The 19,991-nt window shown below is 36.6% G+C and overlaps 1 protein-coding gene across 5 annotated transcripts in view; it reads left to right on the top strand.

The window, feature by feature from the left end:
* Positions 1-19,991, top strand: part of MTA3 (metastasis associated 1 family member 3) — a 161,597-nt gene that overhangs the window by 104,854 nt on the left and 36,752 nt on the right. For 4 of the 5 annotated variants that reach the window (XM_069493926.1, XM_069493927.1, XM_069493925.1 and 1 more), the window contains exons 9-11: positions 2,478-2,666; positions 12,833-12,907; positions 14,713-14,771. In XM_069493926.1, coding sequence (XP_069350027.1) covers positions 2,478-2,666; positions 12,833-12,907; positions 14,713-14,771 — 323 coding nt within the window. The remainder of the gene's footprint in view (positions 1-2,477; positions 2,667-12,832; positions 12,908-14,712; positions 14,772-19,991) is intronic. The other variant, XM_069493928.1, reaches the window with a different exon arrangement.

Below are 19,991 nucleotides of genomic sequence, written 5' to 3'. Positions count from 1 at the left end.
CAAGCTGGCACACAAGTACGCACAGTTACCTAAGGCAAAGCGGTGGCAAAGAAGAGTTATTTGTTCTGTATTATATAAACAAGAGCAAAAGATTCATGGGAACCCGTGCAAAAGCATATTGTGTCACACAGATCTCTCCAGCTGCCTACAGGGGATATAAAGTATAGTGACATCTTCATTTTAAAGAATGACTGGATAAATATTAATATATTTTTTCAAGTTTAAAAAAAAAATGACTGTACCTGTGCTCATATCCTGAACTACATCAAAATAGCCCATGCTAAATTTCCTTGGATAAAATACAACCAGTACCACAGTTCCCAATCAAACTAATAAGACAGAATGTCTTTTTAGGTAAGGAATTAATGTTTAGATGATTGTGTTTGGTTTTTTTTCAGGGTTTACTTTGAATTCTCCTGCTTTCAGACCCAAAGAAGGTTATTTTGAATTTTTATTGGTGATTCTAAGTATATGTGTTTATAACAGTTAAAGTGTGGTAGGTGAATTTAACATATTAACAGACTTGTACAGCATCTGTTCAGAAAAGAGCACATAATATATGAACTATTCAAGTTATACAAAACCATTTTTCTGTGTCTTTTCAACTGAGAAGAATCCTATTCAGCACACTTTTCCTCCTGAGTTGGTTCATACTGAACAATATTGGCTTTCAGTTTTTTATTTTCTTCTACAATAACTTCATATTTCTCTTTCATTGCTACCAATTCCAGGTGAAGTAGCTCCATTTCTGGGTTTTCCAATAGCAGCTCCTAAGTGATGCTTTAAAAAACCTAAACCACTATTAGGTTTCTCTGGTTCTTCATGTAAGGCTACCAGCACCTCAGTCAGTATGTCTGGCTACCCAGACTTCTCCAAGTACCTCTGGAACTGCATGTGCATTGAGTTGGCAGCTCTGTAATGGGTCATGGTTCAGCTGCAGTGGCTTAGCTGGTGCCCAAGATCTTGACTGGTGGGCTTGGAGCAGCAGTGCTCATGCCAAAAGCTAAAGTTTTAAGAGATCTATTGTTGCCTAGAAGCAATAATCCCCATTTGTGATATTTTTAATAAATAGCAGGAGATACTTTGTGTAAAAGGTGCAAGACTTGATGTTCATGTGTTAGAAATTCTGGGCAGTGGGAGGGAAGAAAGCAGAACATGGGCAAGGATTTGATCACTTTGCTAACCAAATCTTCATGATGCTCGTGCTTATCTGGGACACAGGCAGAGCTGACTGTCCTGTTTTGCAGTTTTCCTGCTATACATACAAGTGTATGTTCATGCTATGAATGAATCTCTTTCTCTCCAGTAGAAGGAAAAATCAAAGGTTTTTCAAAACTTTGCAAAAGTTATGCAATTTTGAAACCTAGTTTATTCATTGCACTAATTGGATGAAAATGCTTTTTAAGTAAGTTAGACATCAGGTACTTTTGCAAAATGCTAATTATATGTCCTAGTCTATCTTTTCTCCTTCCATAGTACTCTTCAGATCACTCTCCCTTAAAATGTATAAGAAGCCCGCACCAGCCTAGCTGTTCCAAGAAAGCCTGGCCACTTAGTCTTCCAAAATCTCAACCAAGTTATCATATTTAACATGGACATGTAATTTTGTTTTGTCTATTCAATATGTGTGTGTAATACTGTTTTGTCTTAAACATCATACTCCACACTGTTGTTTTCTTTCCATCTCTCATCCTTAGTACATCCTTCTCTTAATCCAACCTGAAAATATTTTTTGTCATTGTATGATACATAATGTATGTATTTTTTTCTGGTCTAGGAAACTATGCCAACCTTGTGTAATAGCCAAAGCAACTTTAGTATTTTTAACCAAAAGGAGGAAAAATGTACAGGGTTCCCAATGTAATAATTTGAGGTTCTATGTCTTCGTAGTTAGGTTGCCATAACAAATGTATGCATTTTAAAAAACACATACCTTAGGCCAGGCACTGTTCACATGAGCAATCCTAATACATTAGGAGGCTTGAAATGGGAGGGATCGCTTGAGGCCAGGAGTTGGAGACCAGCCTCAGAAACATAGTGAGGCTCATCTCTACAGAAAATAGAAAAATTAGCAGGGCGTGGTGGCGCATGTAGTCCCAGCTACTGGGGCAGCTAAGGCTCCGGATTGCTTGAGCCCAGGAGCAGCTAAGGCTCCACCGGATTGCTTGAGCCCAGGAGTTTGAGGTTGCAGCAAGCTATGATGACACCACTGCACTCTAGCTTGGGCAGCAGAGCAAGAACCTGTCTCAAAAATAACAATACATACCTTAAAAGGTACAAGTAAACATTTCTTAAAGCAATAACTGATATTTTAATTATTTAGTAACCTGTTTAAATTTTTCTTAATTTTGTTATTAAAAGAAATACTACCTAAGTATATCAGGAACATCATGAATTTTGGTGTTCTCTTCTAAAATAATCTAGCAGATTTGCATTTCTGGTTGATGTTTTCTGTTCATTTTGTTTCTTTTCTTTAGTTTCATGCAATGGATACATTGTATAGACACAGCTATGATTTGAGCAGTGCCATTAGTGTCTTAGTACCACTTGGAGGACCTGTTTTATGCAGAGATGAAATGGAAGAATGGTCAGCCTCTGAGGCTAGCTTATTTGAAGAGGCACTGGAAAAATATGGCAAAGACTTCAATGACATACGTCAAGACTTTGTAAGTAGAAAATTGTGAATAAAATAAAATAAAATGTTGGGATGGGAATATTTTAATCTGTTTTAGAAATCTGGTAAACCATATAGTTCTTAATTATCAAGTCTGTGACTTAGTAATTTTTATCTGCCCACAATGGAATGAAGGCTAGTCTTGTAAAGGGAGAAACTGATAATTTTTCTGGGGAGTAGACCTTGTCTCAGAAAAATAATATTTTAACCTAGTTTTATTGAGGTATAATTGAAAATAAAAATTTTATCTACTCATTTGCTTTATGGGTTTTCAATCTTTGAGTCTTCTTAATCATATACAGTATCCTACTTACATTTTTTATTATTTAAAATTTTTTCCCCAGCTTTATTGAGGTATAATTAATAAATAAAAATTGTATATATTCAAGCTATACAGTATGATGATTTGGTATACATATTCATTGTGAAATGATTACCACAATTAAATTAACACAGTCATCACCAAACTTAGTTACCCAACGAGTCTGCATGTGTGGTGAGAACACTTAAGATCTACTCTCCTTGTTTTAAATACTAGGTATTGTTGTCTACTGTATTTTGTACTTTCATTTTTCTTTTTACTTATGGTCTTACTGTCTTTAGTTACGCTTATGATCCCTTTGAAATGACAAAATTTCTTTTTGAGACTTTCATAAATAGCTTTCTATAGACATCATCCTTTATTTTTTTAAATTATGAAAATAGAGCCTTTATAGGCTATTGTGTATTTGATGTGAGCCAATGTCCTGCTTTTTATATTGTTGCATTTTTAAAACTATTTTTGGCATAAAATTATTACTTATCAATATATGTTAATACATTAAATTCCAAACACAGTAATTAAAGCTGTTAGTGTCACTGATATTTTTTCTTCTGGCAAAACTTCATTCATACCTAAGTTGTTATATGCCATAATTTAAATTTGTAGGATGCACAGCTGAGAATTTAAAATGCCTTGGTGATATTTAGCTTCAGATGGTCAGAATAACATAACAGTAAAATGTTATTAATGTAACAGTTATTAGTATAATAGAGCTGTATCGCTACATAGAAATTGCAAGAAGAAAACCTCTTAAAGACCAAAATCTGCAGGTGTGATAAAGATGTAGAAGATATGAAACCCTGAAGCAAAAGTACTTTCCCCTGCACTGAGTGTGACACTCTCATTTTATGTTCCAGCGATGTTTATTGAGCACCTGTAACATGCCAGGTCCTCAGGTAGGCAGTAGGCATGCAACCAAAATTTAATGTGCTCTGTACTTCAGGGAATTAGTTCATAGTCAAAATCAAGAGATTGAAAAGCAATACACCCATGCAAAATAGTAATGTAATTATTTCTGTCAGTGGAAAGTATTATGGGAGTATAGTTGTGCCAGTCAGATTGGGAGAGGCTTCGCAGAGTTAACTGACATTTTAGCTGGATCTCTGATGGCAAAGGGAGAAAACAGCAGATGGCAAAGTATAAACTGAGGCATGGAATTGGCAGACAGCATTCGTGGGCACTTACAGGACTGGAGAGATAACTGAATGTTAGGCTGGTGAAGTATACTGGGACATAGAGGCTGACATTGGTATGGGGTCTGAAAATTTATTTTGTTTTATTTATTACTGTATGAAAATGAGTATAACAGGAATAATACTGTTAAATGGGCTTTTTTTTGTTACCCTTCGTGATCTAAGAAAATTGTTATAAATTTGTACTGATGTTTGTCTTTTGTTCTACTCTAGCTTGTTTGAGTAGAAGGTTTACTGAAACATTAAGTACTAGGGAATGTGAAAAACAGATTTTAGACTGGGCTTCCAAGAATGACTCTGAAAGTCACATTTCAGCACAGGCCAACGAAGGATATTGCCATCCCCACTGTGATTAGAAACCTAACTGCTGAATTGGGATGCTGCCATTTCTACCTCTGGCTCCAGGATGCTGTCTCTGCCTTGATCCCTACCAGCAGGGTACTTATAGTACCAAATCTGTCTCTCCTCCCAGTGTATCTGTGGTGCAGCCTACATTATGTCCAGAATCTTAAATGCAAAGGAGTCTGGGAAATGTGGATTTTATTTTATTTTATTATTTATTTATTTTGAGACAGGGTCTCACCCTGTTGCCTTGGTTAGAGTGCAGAGGCATCATCATAGCTCACTGCAGCCTCTAATTCCTGGGCTCAAGCGATCCTTCTGCCTCATTCTCCCGAGTACCTGGGACCACAGGCACGCACCACCAGGCCTGGCTAATTTTTTTATTTTTTTGTAGAGATGGAGTCTCACTGTTGCCCAGGCTGGTCTCAAACTCCTGGGCTCAAACAATCCTCCTTCCTCAGCCTCCCAAAGTGCTAGGATTGCAGGCGTGAGCCATCAAGCCTAGCCGAAATGTGGATTTTAACTCTGCAGACTGTTCCCTAGAATATGGTTAGGATACTTGTTGATGAGCCAATCCACATTAAATTTGTTGTGCTTTGGAGACCGGACTTGGCCACCAGTGTCAAAAAACTTAAAGTAAACAAGATAGAATGTCAGGATGATAACTGCTCAAAGAGTTTTGTGTTTCTTGTAGTAGTGAGTGTTTTTAAACTTATTATCCCCTCCCTTCCCTCTATACTTGTAAAAGTAGTATATAAACCTAGTATAATTAAGAAAGCAAAATACATGCAATTATATTTCCTATAATTCTATCCCAGCTACAGGATGTTGTTGGGGTACTATATTGCTCATAGATATTATGACATGGGTTTTTAAAAAGTGTTCTATTAGAAATTACCTGGTATCATATGCAATAAAAACTGCCCTGGGCCTCCTCCCCTCCAATACTTGACCTTTACCTGAGCACTGAGCAACTGTATCATAATGGCCAGTTTTTAAAGTTGTTTCATCTCACTACCCCAAAATAATTGTTGTTATTTTCTACTTCCTATATACCAGTTTTCTTATGTGAATATATATTGTGAGTTTGTATATTGAAAAACAAATTGAGTACATATTCAGATACGTATATTTTATGTTTAATGCTTAGTGACAGTATTATTCCAAAAGTTTAATTCAACTTATATTTTAATTTACACACAGTAAAATTCACTCTTTTTGGTAAATAGTTCTATGAGTTTTTGCAAATGCATACTTGTGTAACCATCACCACAATCAAAATACAATGCGGTTTCTTTACCCCTCCCCCTGAGGTCTCCCCCTTTATAGTCAATCCCTACCACAGCCCCAACCCCTAGCAACCATTGATTTATTCTCCATCCCTATAGTTTTGTCTTTTTCTGAATGCTGTATAAGTAGAATCATGTAGTAATATGTAACCTCTTTATTTTGGCTTCTTTCACGTTATGTAATATGTTTGGTATTCATCAATTTTGTTGCATGTATCAGTAGTTTATTTTCATTACTTAATAGTGTTTCATTGTGTGAAATGTACCACAGTTTGTTTATTCATTCACCTTTTGAAGGATGTTTAAGTTGTGTCTGGTTTTTGGTGATTATAGATAAAGTTGCTGTAAACATTTGCATCCTGGTTTTAGAACGAACATAAGTTTTAATTTCTCTTGAGTGAACAATAGCAGTGAGGTTGCTTGGTCTTGTGATAACCCTATGTTTAACTTCCTAAGAAACTGCCTGTGTTAACTTTGTAACATATTTATGTAGCTAAGCTGAACTACGTTTTCCAAAATTCCTTTCCCATTAGGGTGAGCTGCAAGAGAGATTCTTGTGCAAGATTTAGAGAGCAGAAATGAAGTGGTAGGCATTTTTGCAGCTCATACATGTTGTCATTTATCTGCTGGCTCACCTTGTTGGCATGAGGCAGTGGTGGAACTGCAATAGCTCCATCTTCCCCAGGATCCTCCTTCAGCTTCTCTGACTTCAGGGCAAGGAATGTAAGTGTATGTGCATGTGTCTGTTTAGCATTATGAAGAGAGGCTTTGGCTTCTGCAGGACACCCATACCATCAGGGTCAAAGGCAGTGATTACCGACAAGGGATTTTCCTGTCCTTGTGGGCTCCAGCTTGTGCTTGTGGGTTTCTACTTGTTCTGGCTTCCCTCACTTTACATCCAGCTTCCCCTCTGACTACTTGCCTTGTGCATTCTAAGCTCTGGCATCAGGTGCAAAGACAGCCTTACAGAGACTGTTTAATTAGCTTCTGTAATTGTATGAAGTTAAATCCTTATAACAAATTCTTCATTAAAAATAAAGATAAAAAGTAAGTAAATAAATTAATATGTCTCAGTGGTCCTGTTTCTCTGGTTGAATCCTGACTGATAAAGTGTTTTCCAAAGTGGCTGTACCATTTTGCATTCCACCTAGCAAAATATGACTGTTTCAGTTGCTTCACATCCTCACTAGCACTTGTTATTGTCATTTTTTAAAAACCTTTCAAATAGGTTTGTAGTAACATCTCACTGTAGTTTTAATTGGCATTTTTCCTAATGACTAATGATATTGAGCTTCTTCTCATGTGTTTCATTGCCATCATGTGTCTTTGGTGTAAAATATGTGTGCATATTATTTGTCCATTTTAAAATTGGGTTATTTACTTATTGATTTTGAGAACTCTTTATATATCTTGGATTCAAGGTTTTTTATCGCATTTTCTCCCAGTCTGCAGCTTTTATACATTTACCTGGTATTCTATAGCCTTTTCAACCTCATGCAGTAGTCATAGTAGGTTTTTTTGTAGAGTCTTTGGGACTTTCTACATAGATGATCGTGTTACCTGCAGATAAAGACAGTTTGTTTTTAATTTCCCATCTGTGTGCCTTTTATTAATATTTCTTTTTCTTGCCTTATTGCACTGGCTAAGATCTCCAGTGCAGTGTTGAAAAGAAGTGGTAAGATAACATCCTTTCCTTGTTCCTGATCTTAGGAGGAAATTTTTCATTGTTTCACTTATGTGTGAGATCAGCTGTACACTTTTTTTGAATATACCTTTTATTAACTTGAGCAAATTCCCCTCTATTCTCATTTTCTGAGAGTTTTTGTCATGAATGGATATTGAATTTTTAAAGATATATTTTATGTATCAATTGTGATCTAAGGGTTTTTCTTTTTTGTCTCTTGATATGGTGAATTACCTTGAATGATTTTTTTTTTAATTTAACAAACCTATGTTCCTGGCTGTCAGTTCCACTTGGTCATGAGGTTTGTTTTAATACAGTGCTGGATTTGATTTGTCAATATTTTGTTAAGGATTTTTGCATCTATTTTTTTATTTATCTTTTTAAATTGATGAAAATTGTATAGATATGCATCTGTGTTAATGAGGAATATTGACCTTTAGTTTTCTTTCCTTGTAATGCCTTTGGTTTCATTTCAGATCACTACTGGCTTCTTAGAATGAGTTGGGAATTGTTCCCTTTTGTTCTATTTTCTGAAACTGTGTAGACTTACTATTCCTTAAATGTTTGGTAGAATTCTTGAATGAGGTCATCTCTTTTGTTGGAAGGTTTTAAAAACTGTGAAGTCATTTTATTTAATAGACATAGATTTTATATTTTTACCTCTTTTCTTCTTGTGTAGAAGAAGTTTGATACCAAACTTTGGTAGTTTTGTGTCTTTCAAAGAATTTGTCCATTTTATCTTGTTATTATTGTTACAAAGTTGTTCACAATAAGAGTTTATAATATTCTCATATTATCCTTTTAAGGTCTATGGAATGGGTCTGTAGTTATCTCCATTCTTTCAGTCCTAATGCTGGTAATTTGTGTCTTCTCTCTTTTTTCCTGATCGGTGTGGCTAGGAATTATCAATTTTATTGAACTTTGCAGTGAACAAGCTTTTGGTTTGATTGACTTTTCTCTATTTTCTGTTTCATTGATTTCTGCTTGTGTCTTTATTATTTCCTCCCTTCACATTACTTTGGACTTAATTGCTTTTTCTTTTCGCGGTATCTTCTTAAGATTGAAGCTTAGATCATTTATTTGAAACTTTTCTTCCAATATAAGCATTTATTGGTAGTAAAACTGACAATGAATTCAGCTTTGTTTGTTTGAAAAACCTTACTGCTCCCTCTGAAAAGATACTACATTTTTTTATAGAATTCACATTTTTATTTTTTACTTGCAGTACTCTGAAGATAGGTCTATGTGGCATACTTAGTTTCTGATGAGAAGTTACTCTTATGTAATGTTTCTTTTTCTTTGTCTTTAAGATTTTCTCTTTACTTTTGGATTTTAGCAGTTTTATTTCTACAATGTGTCTGCATATGTCTTTCTTTGTAATTATTCTACTTGCAGTTCTCTGAGCTTTCTAGAACTGTACTTTGTTGTTTTTCATTAAGTTTAGATAATTCTTAGTCATTTTCTTTTTAAATATCCTGCTTCCTCGTTCCTCATTCCTTCCTCCTTCCTTCCTTCTTCCTCCTCCTTCCTTCTTCTGCTTCTTCCTTTCTTTCTTAGTGACAGGGTCTTGCTATGTTACCCAGGCTGGTCTTGACCTCCTGGCCTTAAGCAATCCTTCTACCTCAGCATCGCATGTTGCTGGGATTATAGGCATGAGCCATCCCCCAGTTCATGGATACTCTTATTTCTTTTCACTCATTTTTTTGTTTGTGTTTTAGTTTGTATAATCTTCTAGCACACTGATTCTTGCTGTGTCCAGTATACTGATGAATTTTTTAAAGGAATTTTTCAAATATGATAGCATGTTTTTCTTTTCTTACATACACATATATATGGTTGTTTTAGTTTTAAAAATAGAGATGGTGACTTGCTCTGTTGCCCAGGGTGGAGTGCAGCAGCTATTCATAGTTGTGATCATAGCACCCACTATAGCCTCGAACTCCTGGGCTCAAGCAGTCCTCCCGTCTCAGCCTCCTGAGTAGCTGGGATTACACACTTGCGCCACAGTGCCCGGCTCTAACATTTATATTTTGTGCTTTTTTTATCTCTGTTGAAATTTCCCATCTATTCATGCATGCTATCTACCTTTTCAGTTAGCTCCTTTAGTATATTAATCATAATTATTTTAAAGTTTCTATCTGATATTTCCAATATTTGGGGCCATACTGGGGTCTGGGTCTGTTGACTATGCTATGTCTTGACAATGAGATATTATTTTCTTGCCTTTTTGTACGCCTTGTATTTTTGAGCAAATGTAGAATATCTTGTGTAAACAACAGAGACTGAGTTAAATAGTATTTATACTCTACAATGAACATGTCATGTCTCTTTTTAAGTCATTAGTATGGGAGATTGAGTCCATCTAGTCACTAAGTTGTACCAGGTTTGGATTTTATTGTTCTAGTTATCCTATAGGAAGGCCTAAAATTTCTTGTGCTACTGTGATCTTTTTGAGCCTCACAGCTCCTCCAGAGTCTAACTGTGAGTTACCATGCTCTTGACAGGTATGTCCTCCACCCAATAGAAAAGTTTCCCTACCTGGTTAGTTCCCCTAGCACGTCACCCAATCCTCAGCCTAATGAGTTTCACTTCCCTGCCATTCTGCAGAATTATTCAAACAAGCCAGTCACATCCTCCAGTGAAAATCTTCTGCAGGAACCAAGGGACACCTTACCCTCTTGTTATTACTAAGCCTTATATCCACACACCTACTTACTAGTTCACTCTGTTCCCAAGTATAACTCCCTTGTGGCCCTGCATGGTGTGCAGTGTCCTCTTCTCCTGAGCTGTGAGTTTATGTGACTCGTAAACTGCTTTCAAGCTCGTGTTTGGTCCCAGGTGCCCTGCGTTATGTGCTGTGTGCTTAGCCATCGTGCACTGTTTGGGTGGCTGACCCCTCCCTCACCAATAGGATGAATAGGAGGTGCTCTGAACAACCACAGACTTCAAATTCTTATATATGCTTACTACGGGGCCTGGAATGTTGAAGGGTCTTCCCTGCTACACACACAGTGTTCCTGTCCCAACCTCAGCAGCCCCTGCGCTACAGAGAGCCTGTCTCAGAGCTTTTGGCTCCAGAACCATTCTCAGCCTCCTAGCTTTACTCCAGCAAAATGGAAGCCTTGTGCACCATCCTTTCTATCCCTGCTTAATTCAGTTCTGAATTTAGGTCTTATACACATACATCTGAGTACAGAAATGCATCACAAGGGACTCATAGAAATATAATGTTTGGCTTTCCAGCCGTTGCAGTATAAGAAAGTGAACTAGATAGAAGGAGAGTGAGCAGGCCCATAATTGGAGACAACAGAATCCATTTGACTGAATTAGTTTAAGCAGAATGAAATTTATTACAGGGTATTAGAAGGCTAATGGGAACTCCAGGAGGGCCATGAATCCAGGTTTAGATGCTCCACAGTCAGGAGCAGTGACGCCAAGAGTGCAGCGGAATGGTGCCAACCCTTTGATGGCACTATTCTAGCAGATAGCCCATTACAGCATCTGCTGCCTCCACCACCAGTCTTGCTTAGTTCCTGCTCCACCTTGAGTCTTGTCAGTCAGTACCTACATATCTAGGGTCTATCCTAGAACACTGTTCTGCTTCTTACCAGTTTTATATTGGCTAGAGTGCTTTTGATTATAATTGAAAGAAGCCATCTCTCCTTCCACTCAAAGTAGTAAACCAGACGTTCACCTTAATATTCTGCCCTCCAAAAGGATCTCCCTTCACTGTGCTTCAGAGCCACTCCTGCATGGGGCTAAGTTGCTGCAACAGTATAATTCTAGTTGGTGCCAGTATTGCAGGCAAAGTCATCTGTGACATTCAGATCTTTTCCTCTTCAGTAGATATATCAGGGAACTTCCGTAAGTTCAGGGAACTCCCATGAAGCCAAAAATGAAGGTTGAGGGAGAAATGATACTGCACCAGGCATAGACACACTGGGACATATGACTTGTGCCTTCACAACCTACCACTTCTCTTTGATAAGAGAGTCATGGTGCTACACACAGCCGATTTGGACTATGGATAAGATAAAATACAGTTGGTGAAACTCATGTTACACAGTCACTTGCTTCCCTTTCTCAGACTTCCAGGTAAATGCATGCCAGGCCTATTTCTCAAAAGAAGAATGATGATAGGAGTTCTTAGCTTGCTTACAAACCCTAGGGGACTATGCCATGACTGTCCTGTGAAGTCTTACTGAAGGCTCTTTACACCATCTTTCAGACACTTTCAACTCCATTAGATGAACACATTGGATTTGAGAAAACTTGTTTTAGCTGCAGTCCAGATGCCAGTGGTTGTTTCAGTCTAGTCCTGTAAGGAGACCGCATTTGTAACTACTGTTGGAATTGCTACTCAATTAAACTTAAAAAAAATCCCTTTCTCCAAAGTCCATCTGTTTTCTCTTCAGACCAAACAAGTGTGAGTTAAATGGGGAGGTGATAGGAATGACATGGATGTTGTTCCTGTGGGTCACAGGCAGACACCTGTGCAGTGAGTCTAGACAGTACTGTTTTAACTCCCTTATAGGCCATTAGGATAAGCTAGATGGAATCAGAGTGAAGGCTGTGACAACTAAAAGATGGTATTATCAGTCATTCGTATCATCGTGACAGTTTGAGCTGCCCTCGTTAGCATCTTGGATGACTAAAGATCCCCCTTTACGTGGGGACATACTGAATGTGTATATTCTTCGGTTGTGAGTCTCATGAGTCTCATGAGCTGGAGCTCATTTGGCCATTTGTGAATATTTATGGAAAACAGCAAAGGCAAGCTTTTTATTTTTCTAATAGGACGCACACTTGGCTATGTTCTTTTTCAGAGATTTAGGTTTTTATTTTATTTACAACAAAACAAGTCAAAAAAGAGTAATTTTGAAAAGAATGAGAAATATGCCAGAGACCAAATGACACCCAGTTGCAGCTGACATCTTTAGAAGTTAAAGTAACTCAGGCTAAAGCTATATAAATATAATTTCTAATATTGTGCTGTAGCCCCCACCTGTAACCTGAGATCTTTCCCAAGTAAGTCATGAAATATTGTCAGTCATAATGTTTATAATTTTTAATAAAATGGGAGATGAGAAATGAGATATGTTCTATTAGAGTCTCTTATTGAATATAACTTGTTTGGGATACCTTTTGCTAAGAATTAATTTAAATTTTCTCAAACATTCCTTCTAGAATGAATCTTCCATGTGGATATTTGCTTCATTATTTTAAAGAAATGGTTTTAAAAGATAGCACTTTCTATAGTATTAATAGCATGTTTTAATTATCGTGTTACTGTATGTTAACATATGTGTCATGTTAATATTTTTTCAGCTCCCTTGGAAATCATTGACTAGCATCATTGAATATTATTACATGTGGAAAACTACTGATAGATACGTGCAGCAGGTAATTTTTTCATAATACTATCAATATGACTACATGAAAATGAACTTTCTGTTTATATTTTAATATTTCTTAGCAGTGTTCTAATTTTAAATTTGCTTTGTTTGCCTTACATTTTCTAGACTTTTAAACTATATGACTTAATATCTTTAGGTTATTTTTTTTTTAGTCTGAGTATTTCCTTAACTTCAGCATTCATTATGATAAATATTTTGGAAAGATAACAGGGAAAGATACCACTAGAGAGGCATTATTTTCTTTGTATGTGACTGGTATTTTATCTGTTTGTGGATAAACAGATGGATACTGCCAAAGATGTGATACTAGCACAAACCTCTTCAACAAGTTATTTTTATGAAGAATCGAAATTTTAGACCAATGCCACCAACCATATAATTTGGGATATTTTTAAAAATCTTTTGAAGCTTCCTTATATAACATCTGTGTGAATATATCCCCTGACCTTAACTGTAGTAGTTAGTCTTACTCATTTGATGTTTTGGTACTATATATTAAGTTTTCTTCTCAAATTATTTCTAAAAATAGTGAATGATTTAAGTTTTGAATCCTTCTCAAATGCCCTAAATTCAGGTAACTTTCTCAGTTACTTATTTTGAATAATAATGCTACCTTTGGGGGAAAGTACATTTTCCTGAAATGACCTCAGTAGTACTTGTTTTATATTCTTATAGTCACATGTCAGAACTATAAAGAAAGACAAATATATTTAACACAGACATTATTTTTCCTAAGTATGTAGGTTGCACAGTGGCAAGTGTTAGATGCTGTAAAAATACATTTTAAGGATCCCTTTAAAAAGTGAGTTGTTGAGGTCATGAATTAGTGAATAGATACTCATGGCTTGTTGAAACGTTTCCAGTGTCAATATCATATATAATTCAAAAAGTGCTTATTTCAAACAACTTAGATAGAAATGAAGACCATGTAGACTGGAAACCTGTGTTATTTGAATCAAAAAAGAGTCTCTAAAGATGGTGGAGATGATGGCATTGAGGGTGGTTGAAAATTTGATAATCTTCTTTCCCAAAATTTCAATTCTGTTCTAAAAGTTTCAGGTTGTCCCCCTAAGTATTTTTGTTTTCTCTTCATTGGGAAAATGGAGGATAACCTTATATTCTAATTTGTCTTAATTTTGGACATTGACCATATGTTATTTTCTTTCCCTATTTGCCTTGTTACTGTGCTGATCAGTGTCTGGTTTTAATTATATAATCTCTTTCCCATTCTTTTCCCTGCATTTGGCTCATAACTGGTTGCAATGAAATCTTACATGAGTTCAGCCAAGATTTAAAGTTTATTGCATATCTCCCAATATTTGAGGGTAAATGCTTATTTAATTCTACTTAGAATAGATACAGTCTCTTTCTATTGCATGGATTTTGGAAACATATCATCTCTGAATATTTTTCTAAAAGCAAAGGTTATGTAGTTTTTCTCTCTCAGAAAGGCAATTAAGAAATAAAATAGAAGCTAAATTTGAAAAGTAAAAATGGTTACTTTAAAAGTTTTATTCAGTCATGGTGGAATGGAAAATGAAGTTGCTGATTTCTATATTTTTTTAAAATCTATGTCTAAAATGTTATTAATACTTACAGTTCTATTCCTCAGAACCTAGTGACCTTTCTTAGAAGTTACTAGTTTAAGAATATGTTTATGAAAGAAAAGCTTGTCTTAAAATAGCAATTTTAAAATTATGCTTTAATATTGATTGTGAATTTTTAAGACAGTGAAGTGATAATAATTATTAGGCATTGCATGTAAAATATTCTGTCCATCTTTTGAATTAGAAACGTCTAAAAGCAGCAGAAGCTGAGAGTAAACTGAAACAAGTATATATCCCAACTTAGTAAGTAATTGAAATCTTTTAAACTATTTGTCATAGTCTTAATCCTGTCATTACAAACATGTCATTTTTTTTTCCAGTTTCATCCAAATTTGAATTTGTTTGTTTTGTTGTTGTTTTTTTTTTTTTTTTTTTTTGAGACAGAGTCTCACTCTGTTGCCCAGGCTAGAGTGAGTGCCGTGGCGTCAGCCTAGCTCACAGCAACCTCAAACTCCTGAGCTCAAGCGATCCTCCTGTCTCAGCCTCCCGAGTAGCTGGGACTACAGGCATGCACCACCATGCCCGGCTAATTTTTTCTATATATATTTTTTAGCTGTCCATATAATTTCTTTCTATTTTTAGTAGAGATGGGGTCTCGTTCTTGCTCAGGCTGGTCTCGAACTCCTGAGCTCAAACGATCCGCCCACCTCGGCCTCCCAGAGTGCTAGGATTACAGGCGTGAGCCACCGCGCCCGGCCTGAATTTGTTTGTTGATACATCTTTCTTCCTCTACAAAGCACAAGACTTGCTTTCTGTTATGCCCCTACAATGATTTTTTTTTAGAAAAGAAAGGGGGCCAGGTCGGTTGCTCACACCTGTAATCCTAGCACTCTGGGAGGCCAAGGCTGAAGGATTGCTTTAGCTTAGGAGTTCGAGACCAGCCTGAGCAAGAGTGAGACCCCCATCTCTACTAAAAATAGAAAAATAAGCTGTGCATCGTGACCCAGGCCTGTAGTCCCAACTACTTGGAAAATGGGAGAAGGATCACTTGAGCCCTGGAGTTTGAGGTTGCAGTGAGCTATGATGGCTCCGGTGCACTCTACCCGGGTGACAGAGCAAGACCCTGTCTTGGTGGGGTGAGGGGAAGGAGAAAGAAAAAGGGCCTGGTACAAGAAACCTCAAGTAGACAAACGTAAGGACTAGAAGGAGAATGCCATGGGCTGTACTTCTATCAAAGCTTCAGGGAAAGTGTCAGAAAACTATCCTATGAAACTGTTATAGCAAAGGTGTTTCAGAAAGCTAGCAAGTTTTGAAACATCTACGTTATAGAAGCAATTTCATTTGGGTAACACACCTGGCCCTTTTGAGATTTATTGTTTATTTGGTTGAGGATTTAATATTGTTTTCTTGATTCTGATCGTAATTAGAGCTCTACTTTGTAAATGTTCAGTAAATAAAGGATAGGTTTCAGTTTTCAGGTGTCTAGCATTCTGTCATTATTATCCTTTGGGTTTAGAAATCATTGTCATGTCAAAGTGAATGCCACTTTTCATTTGTTTTAAATGAATTATGCCCATTTGCTGAGATGTTCAGGGTTTGATCCTTTATTTATTCAGGAAAAATTATTTTATTGAGCACCATATGTATATAGTGTTACCCTAGATTGTTTTGGGATTAAAATGAAATTTATTACAAAATTCTATGTGCTGCTCCAATATTTTCTACTCTTTGAACTAAGTACAAGTTGTTTTATACCTGGCCTTTTATTTACTGAATTTCGATATTTTTACATAATACATTTTTTAGGTACATATAGGAGGCCTCATGGACAATGAATTATGATCCAACTAATTAGATATATTGGTCTTCATATTAATCTTTTACCTCAAGGCTGACAATTTTAATTTTTAAAACATGTAATGTATAGGGTTCATAATTTTTATGCAGAGCTATATATAATATCCCTTCTACAGAGTAGTTTCTAGTTCCTTTAAAATTGTTAATGTATGTTTTATTTGACTAATTTATAAGAGAGCCACTCCCGAAAGAAAATGCTATTACGACTCATGTGTCTTAGATTTTCAAAAGCAAGCATACCAGCTTTCTTGTACGGTGCTTGCCACCATGAAAGGAAAAGTACATTTAACAAGTTTTAACCAAATAACCCAGATAATTATTTTTCCTGAGCCTCATGTTGACTTTGGAGTCTTGATCTAAGTAAACTATGGTCTGCACGTGAAATCTGACCTACCGCCTGTTTTTAGAAACAAAGTTTTATTGGAACACGGATTTGCTCATCTGTTTATGTATTGTCTAAGCCTGTTTTCATGCTACAATGCAGAATTCAGTAGTTGCAACAAGGATTTATATTACCTGCAAAACTTAAAATACTGTCTGTGATCTGTCTTCTACAAAAATTTTCTAACTCCTGATCTAACTGAATGATTTTTGGAGAGCAAGACAATTTCTAATGATGCTTTTAAGAAAGTAATATAAATCATGTGTATAGATAGGCGATAATACAGCTGAATTATTGAGTTGGATAAGAAACTGAGCACTTTGAAGAATTTCCAAATTAACTCTAAAATAGAATGTTTTAATAAACAAATAATAGATTCAGAATTTCATGCTGACCTTTTTTTTGAGCCCTGCAGTCTCCTATATTCAAAACACTCTTCTGTACTAGAAGTAGAAAGTTTTAGAAGCCAGGAGGCTCTCCACTGGAGTTTACATTGTAGTGTGGGGGAGACAGTAAACAACTGTAAGTCATGCAATGTGGTGAGTACTCTGATAGAGAAGAATAACTTTTATGAGAGTTCATACGAGGGGAAGAGATTCAGTTGATGACATCAGAAAAGATTCCTTGAGAAAGTGATTTTGAATGTACTTTGGAGGAGGACGTGGAAGAGGAAGTGAAAGAAGAGGAATTAACCAGGTAATGGAGGCTTCCAGGCCAACAGGATCCTGAGATGGGAAGGGTCAGAGCATAGCTGAGGACAAAGAAAGGTAATGTGGCTGGTGTGAAAAGAGAGAGTGGTGAACCGTGAGAAGCTGGTGTGTAGGCTAGAGCCAAGAGTTTATCCATCCGATGAACAGTTGAGTGGAGTTTAAATGGAGAAGAGTTGTGATCACATTAGCACTTTATGATCACTGGCTATATGGTTTGGAAAATGGTTTGGGGAAAGGGGAGTAAGAGTAGATGCTGGGAGACCAGTTAGAAAGTTCTCGGAGAGGAAAGGTGGCACTAGCTTGACCTAGAGTAGTGGCCCTGGAAATAGTGCAGTATTTGGAGGTGTTGTCTTATATGGCAGGCAAGGGAGTGGCAAGCTTGATCCAGGTTTCTGGCTAGCAGTTAGGTGGATTGCCATGCTATTCATCAAGCTCAGCAATGATGACAGAGAATCCGGTTAGGTCATTTTTGAGTCTACTTTATCCAAAAAGAGGTGATAGAGATGCTGTCAACATATATTGGATATATTGCTCTTAAACTCAGGGGAAAGGTCTGGGTTAGAGATAGAAATTAATTGTGTTTGAAGCCATAGATACAATTTCTGAGGGAAAACAATAAAAGGGCCTTGGGCTAGCCTTGAGTAAATCCAGTATTTATAGATCAGATAGAGCATGATAGCTAAGAAAAGATAGCCAGGTGAGTGTAGTATCACAGAAGCTAGGAAAGAAGTGTATTTCAAGGAGGGAGAGTGATTAATGCTGTCAGATGTTGGTGAAAAATAGCCAGGGAATTTAGCAACATGGATATCACTTTGTGATCTTTAATGGAGTGGTGAGGACTGAATATGAGCACACATACAGACAGTGGAGAAAGAGAGAAGCTCGAGCAAGAGCAAGCTCTTAGATTTGAGGGGTAAGTTGGGGTAAATTAGTAGAATTTTGTTTGTTTTGATTTTTTCATTTTAATATGGGTACATAATAATTGTATATATAGTAGAATTTTTTAAGTAGGAAAACTATTTGTTATATAAACGGTAATAAAGAGGTCCAGGAAAGAAAATCAAGTATGTAAACTTCTCAAGAGGGCAGGAGGGGTAGAAGCACAGATGAGGGGAAGAAAGGTGGGCATTAGATAAAAGGAAAAGCAATTTCATAAAATGTATCTTCCTATTTTTTTAAAGAGACAGGGTCTCACTATGTTGTTGAGCTGGCCTTGAACTCCTGGGTTCAAGTGATCCTCTTGCCTTAGCCTCCTGAGTAGCTGGGACTGTAGGCGTGCACCACTTTGCCTGGCTTCAACACATATATTTTGCCATGGGTCATACATTAGAAATTTTTATATACCTGGGAAATTTCTGGCTATTTATTTGACTTCAAAGGTGATCATTTCCCATCTATACATAGTAGATTTTTTTTAAAATAGGAAATACTAAATATTCCTGGAAATCTTAGTCATTCTAAATCACCACTTTCCATTTTGTACATTTTCAGCTGAAAACTATAAGAAGAGAAACATTTTTGTCTGATTTAAAATGTGTTTTAAAAACCAATTTGTCTTCAAAATACATTGCTGACATAGGTTAGAAGTGTAAATAATAACTGTAGTGCATAGAATGGAGACCTCAGTGTACACAGAGATTAAATGATTTCTTCAGGTGGTAGTGGTCGGGGTGTCACCTGACAACTGTAGTAATAATGCCCAAAAGAAAGACAGGCCACACCAGCTCTACACTCTAGGGCTTGACTGATAAATGGAACTGTAGAAAGAGGAAAGAAGCCCTTGAGCCAATTCTCTGTGGAGATTTCAAGTGTCTTGATAGTTGTGACATCTCATTACTTCAACAGCCATAGGAAGGTAGCATATAATCTGCATTTACCATTCATTTCTAATAAATAATTTCCCAATGTATTTCACTCATTTTCTGTGTGGCAAGTAGACATGAAAGGTCCTCTAGAATGAAGCTCCTTGAGGCCAGAGACTTTCGTTTATTAGACATTGAAAAATATATGTTAAATGAATTACGAATTTATTGAATACATTCTATGTGTACCTGTGCAGTATTCTTGGGCAAGGCTTTTAAGCAGGGGAGGTAGCCTACCCTAGGTGGGGAAAAGTGTTTGCACAGGAAATATCATGATCGGGGCTATATGTTTCTAAGGACTGTTGACTTGGTCTCTGGGAAATTTGCATGTAGACTTGTGGTAGATGTCTTTTTCCCTCCTAAACAATATTTTGTTAGAAAAACCTCAAAACACCGTCATTGGTTTTTCTAACTTCAAATGCTGTGTAGTCTTCCTGTAAAAATTCAAATGTAGAAGAAATAATCATCATGAGCGGCCAGAAACTCCGGAAATACTAACTGACCACTAGAGATAGGCCCTGTTGAATCCTGTGGTATTTCTGCTGAACATGTTGCTTTTTTGCGGCTCCCTGAGAGCTACTGTGTAGTTAGCAACTCTCACACCAGCAGCAGCAATGGGACGGAGGCTTTCTCTAAACACAACCATGCTGCCTTTAGCTTAATTTATTTGACCCCCAAAATTATTTTATTTTCTCACGAGAATTTATGATAA

This window comes from Eulemur rufifrons, chromosome 19 (genome assembly GCF_041146395.1).
Source record: "Eulemur rufifrons isolate Redbay chromosome 19, OSU_ERuf_1, whole genome shotgun sequence".
NCBI classification, from domain to species: Eukaryota; Metazoa; Chordata; class Mammalia; order Primates; family Lemuridae; genus Eulemur; species Eulemur rufifrons.
This window is presented reverse-complemented; position numbering and strand designations above follow the sequence as displayed.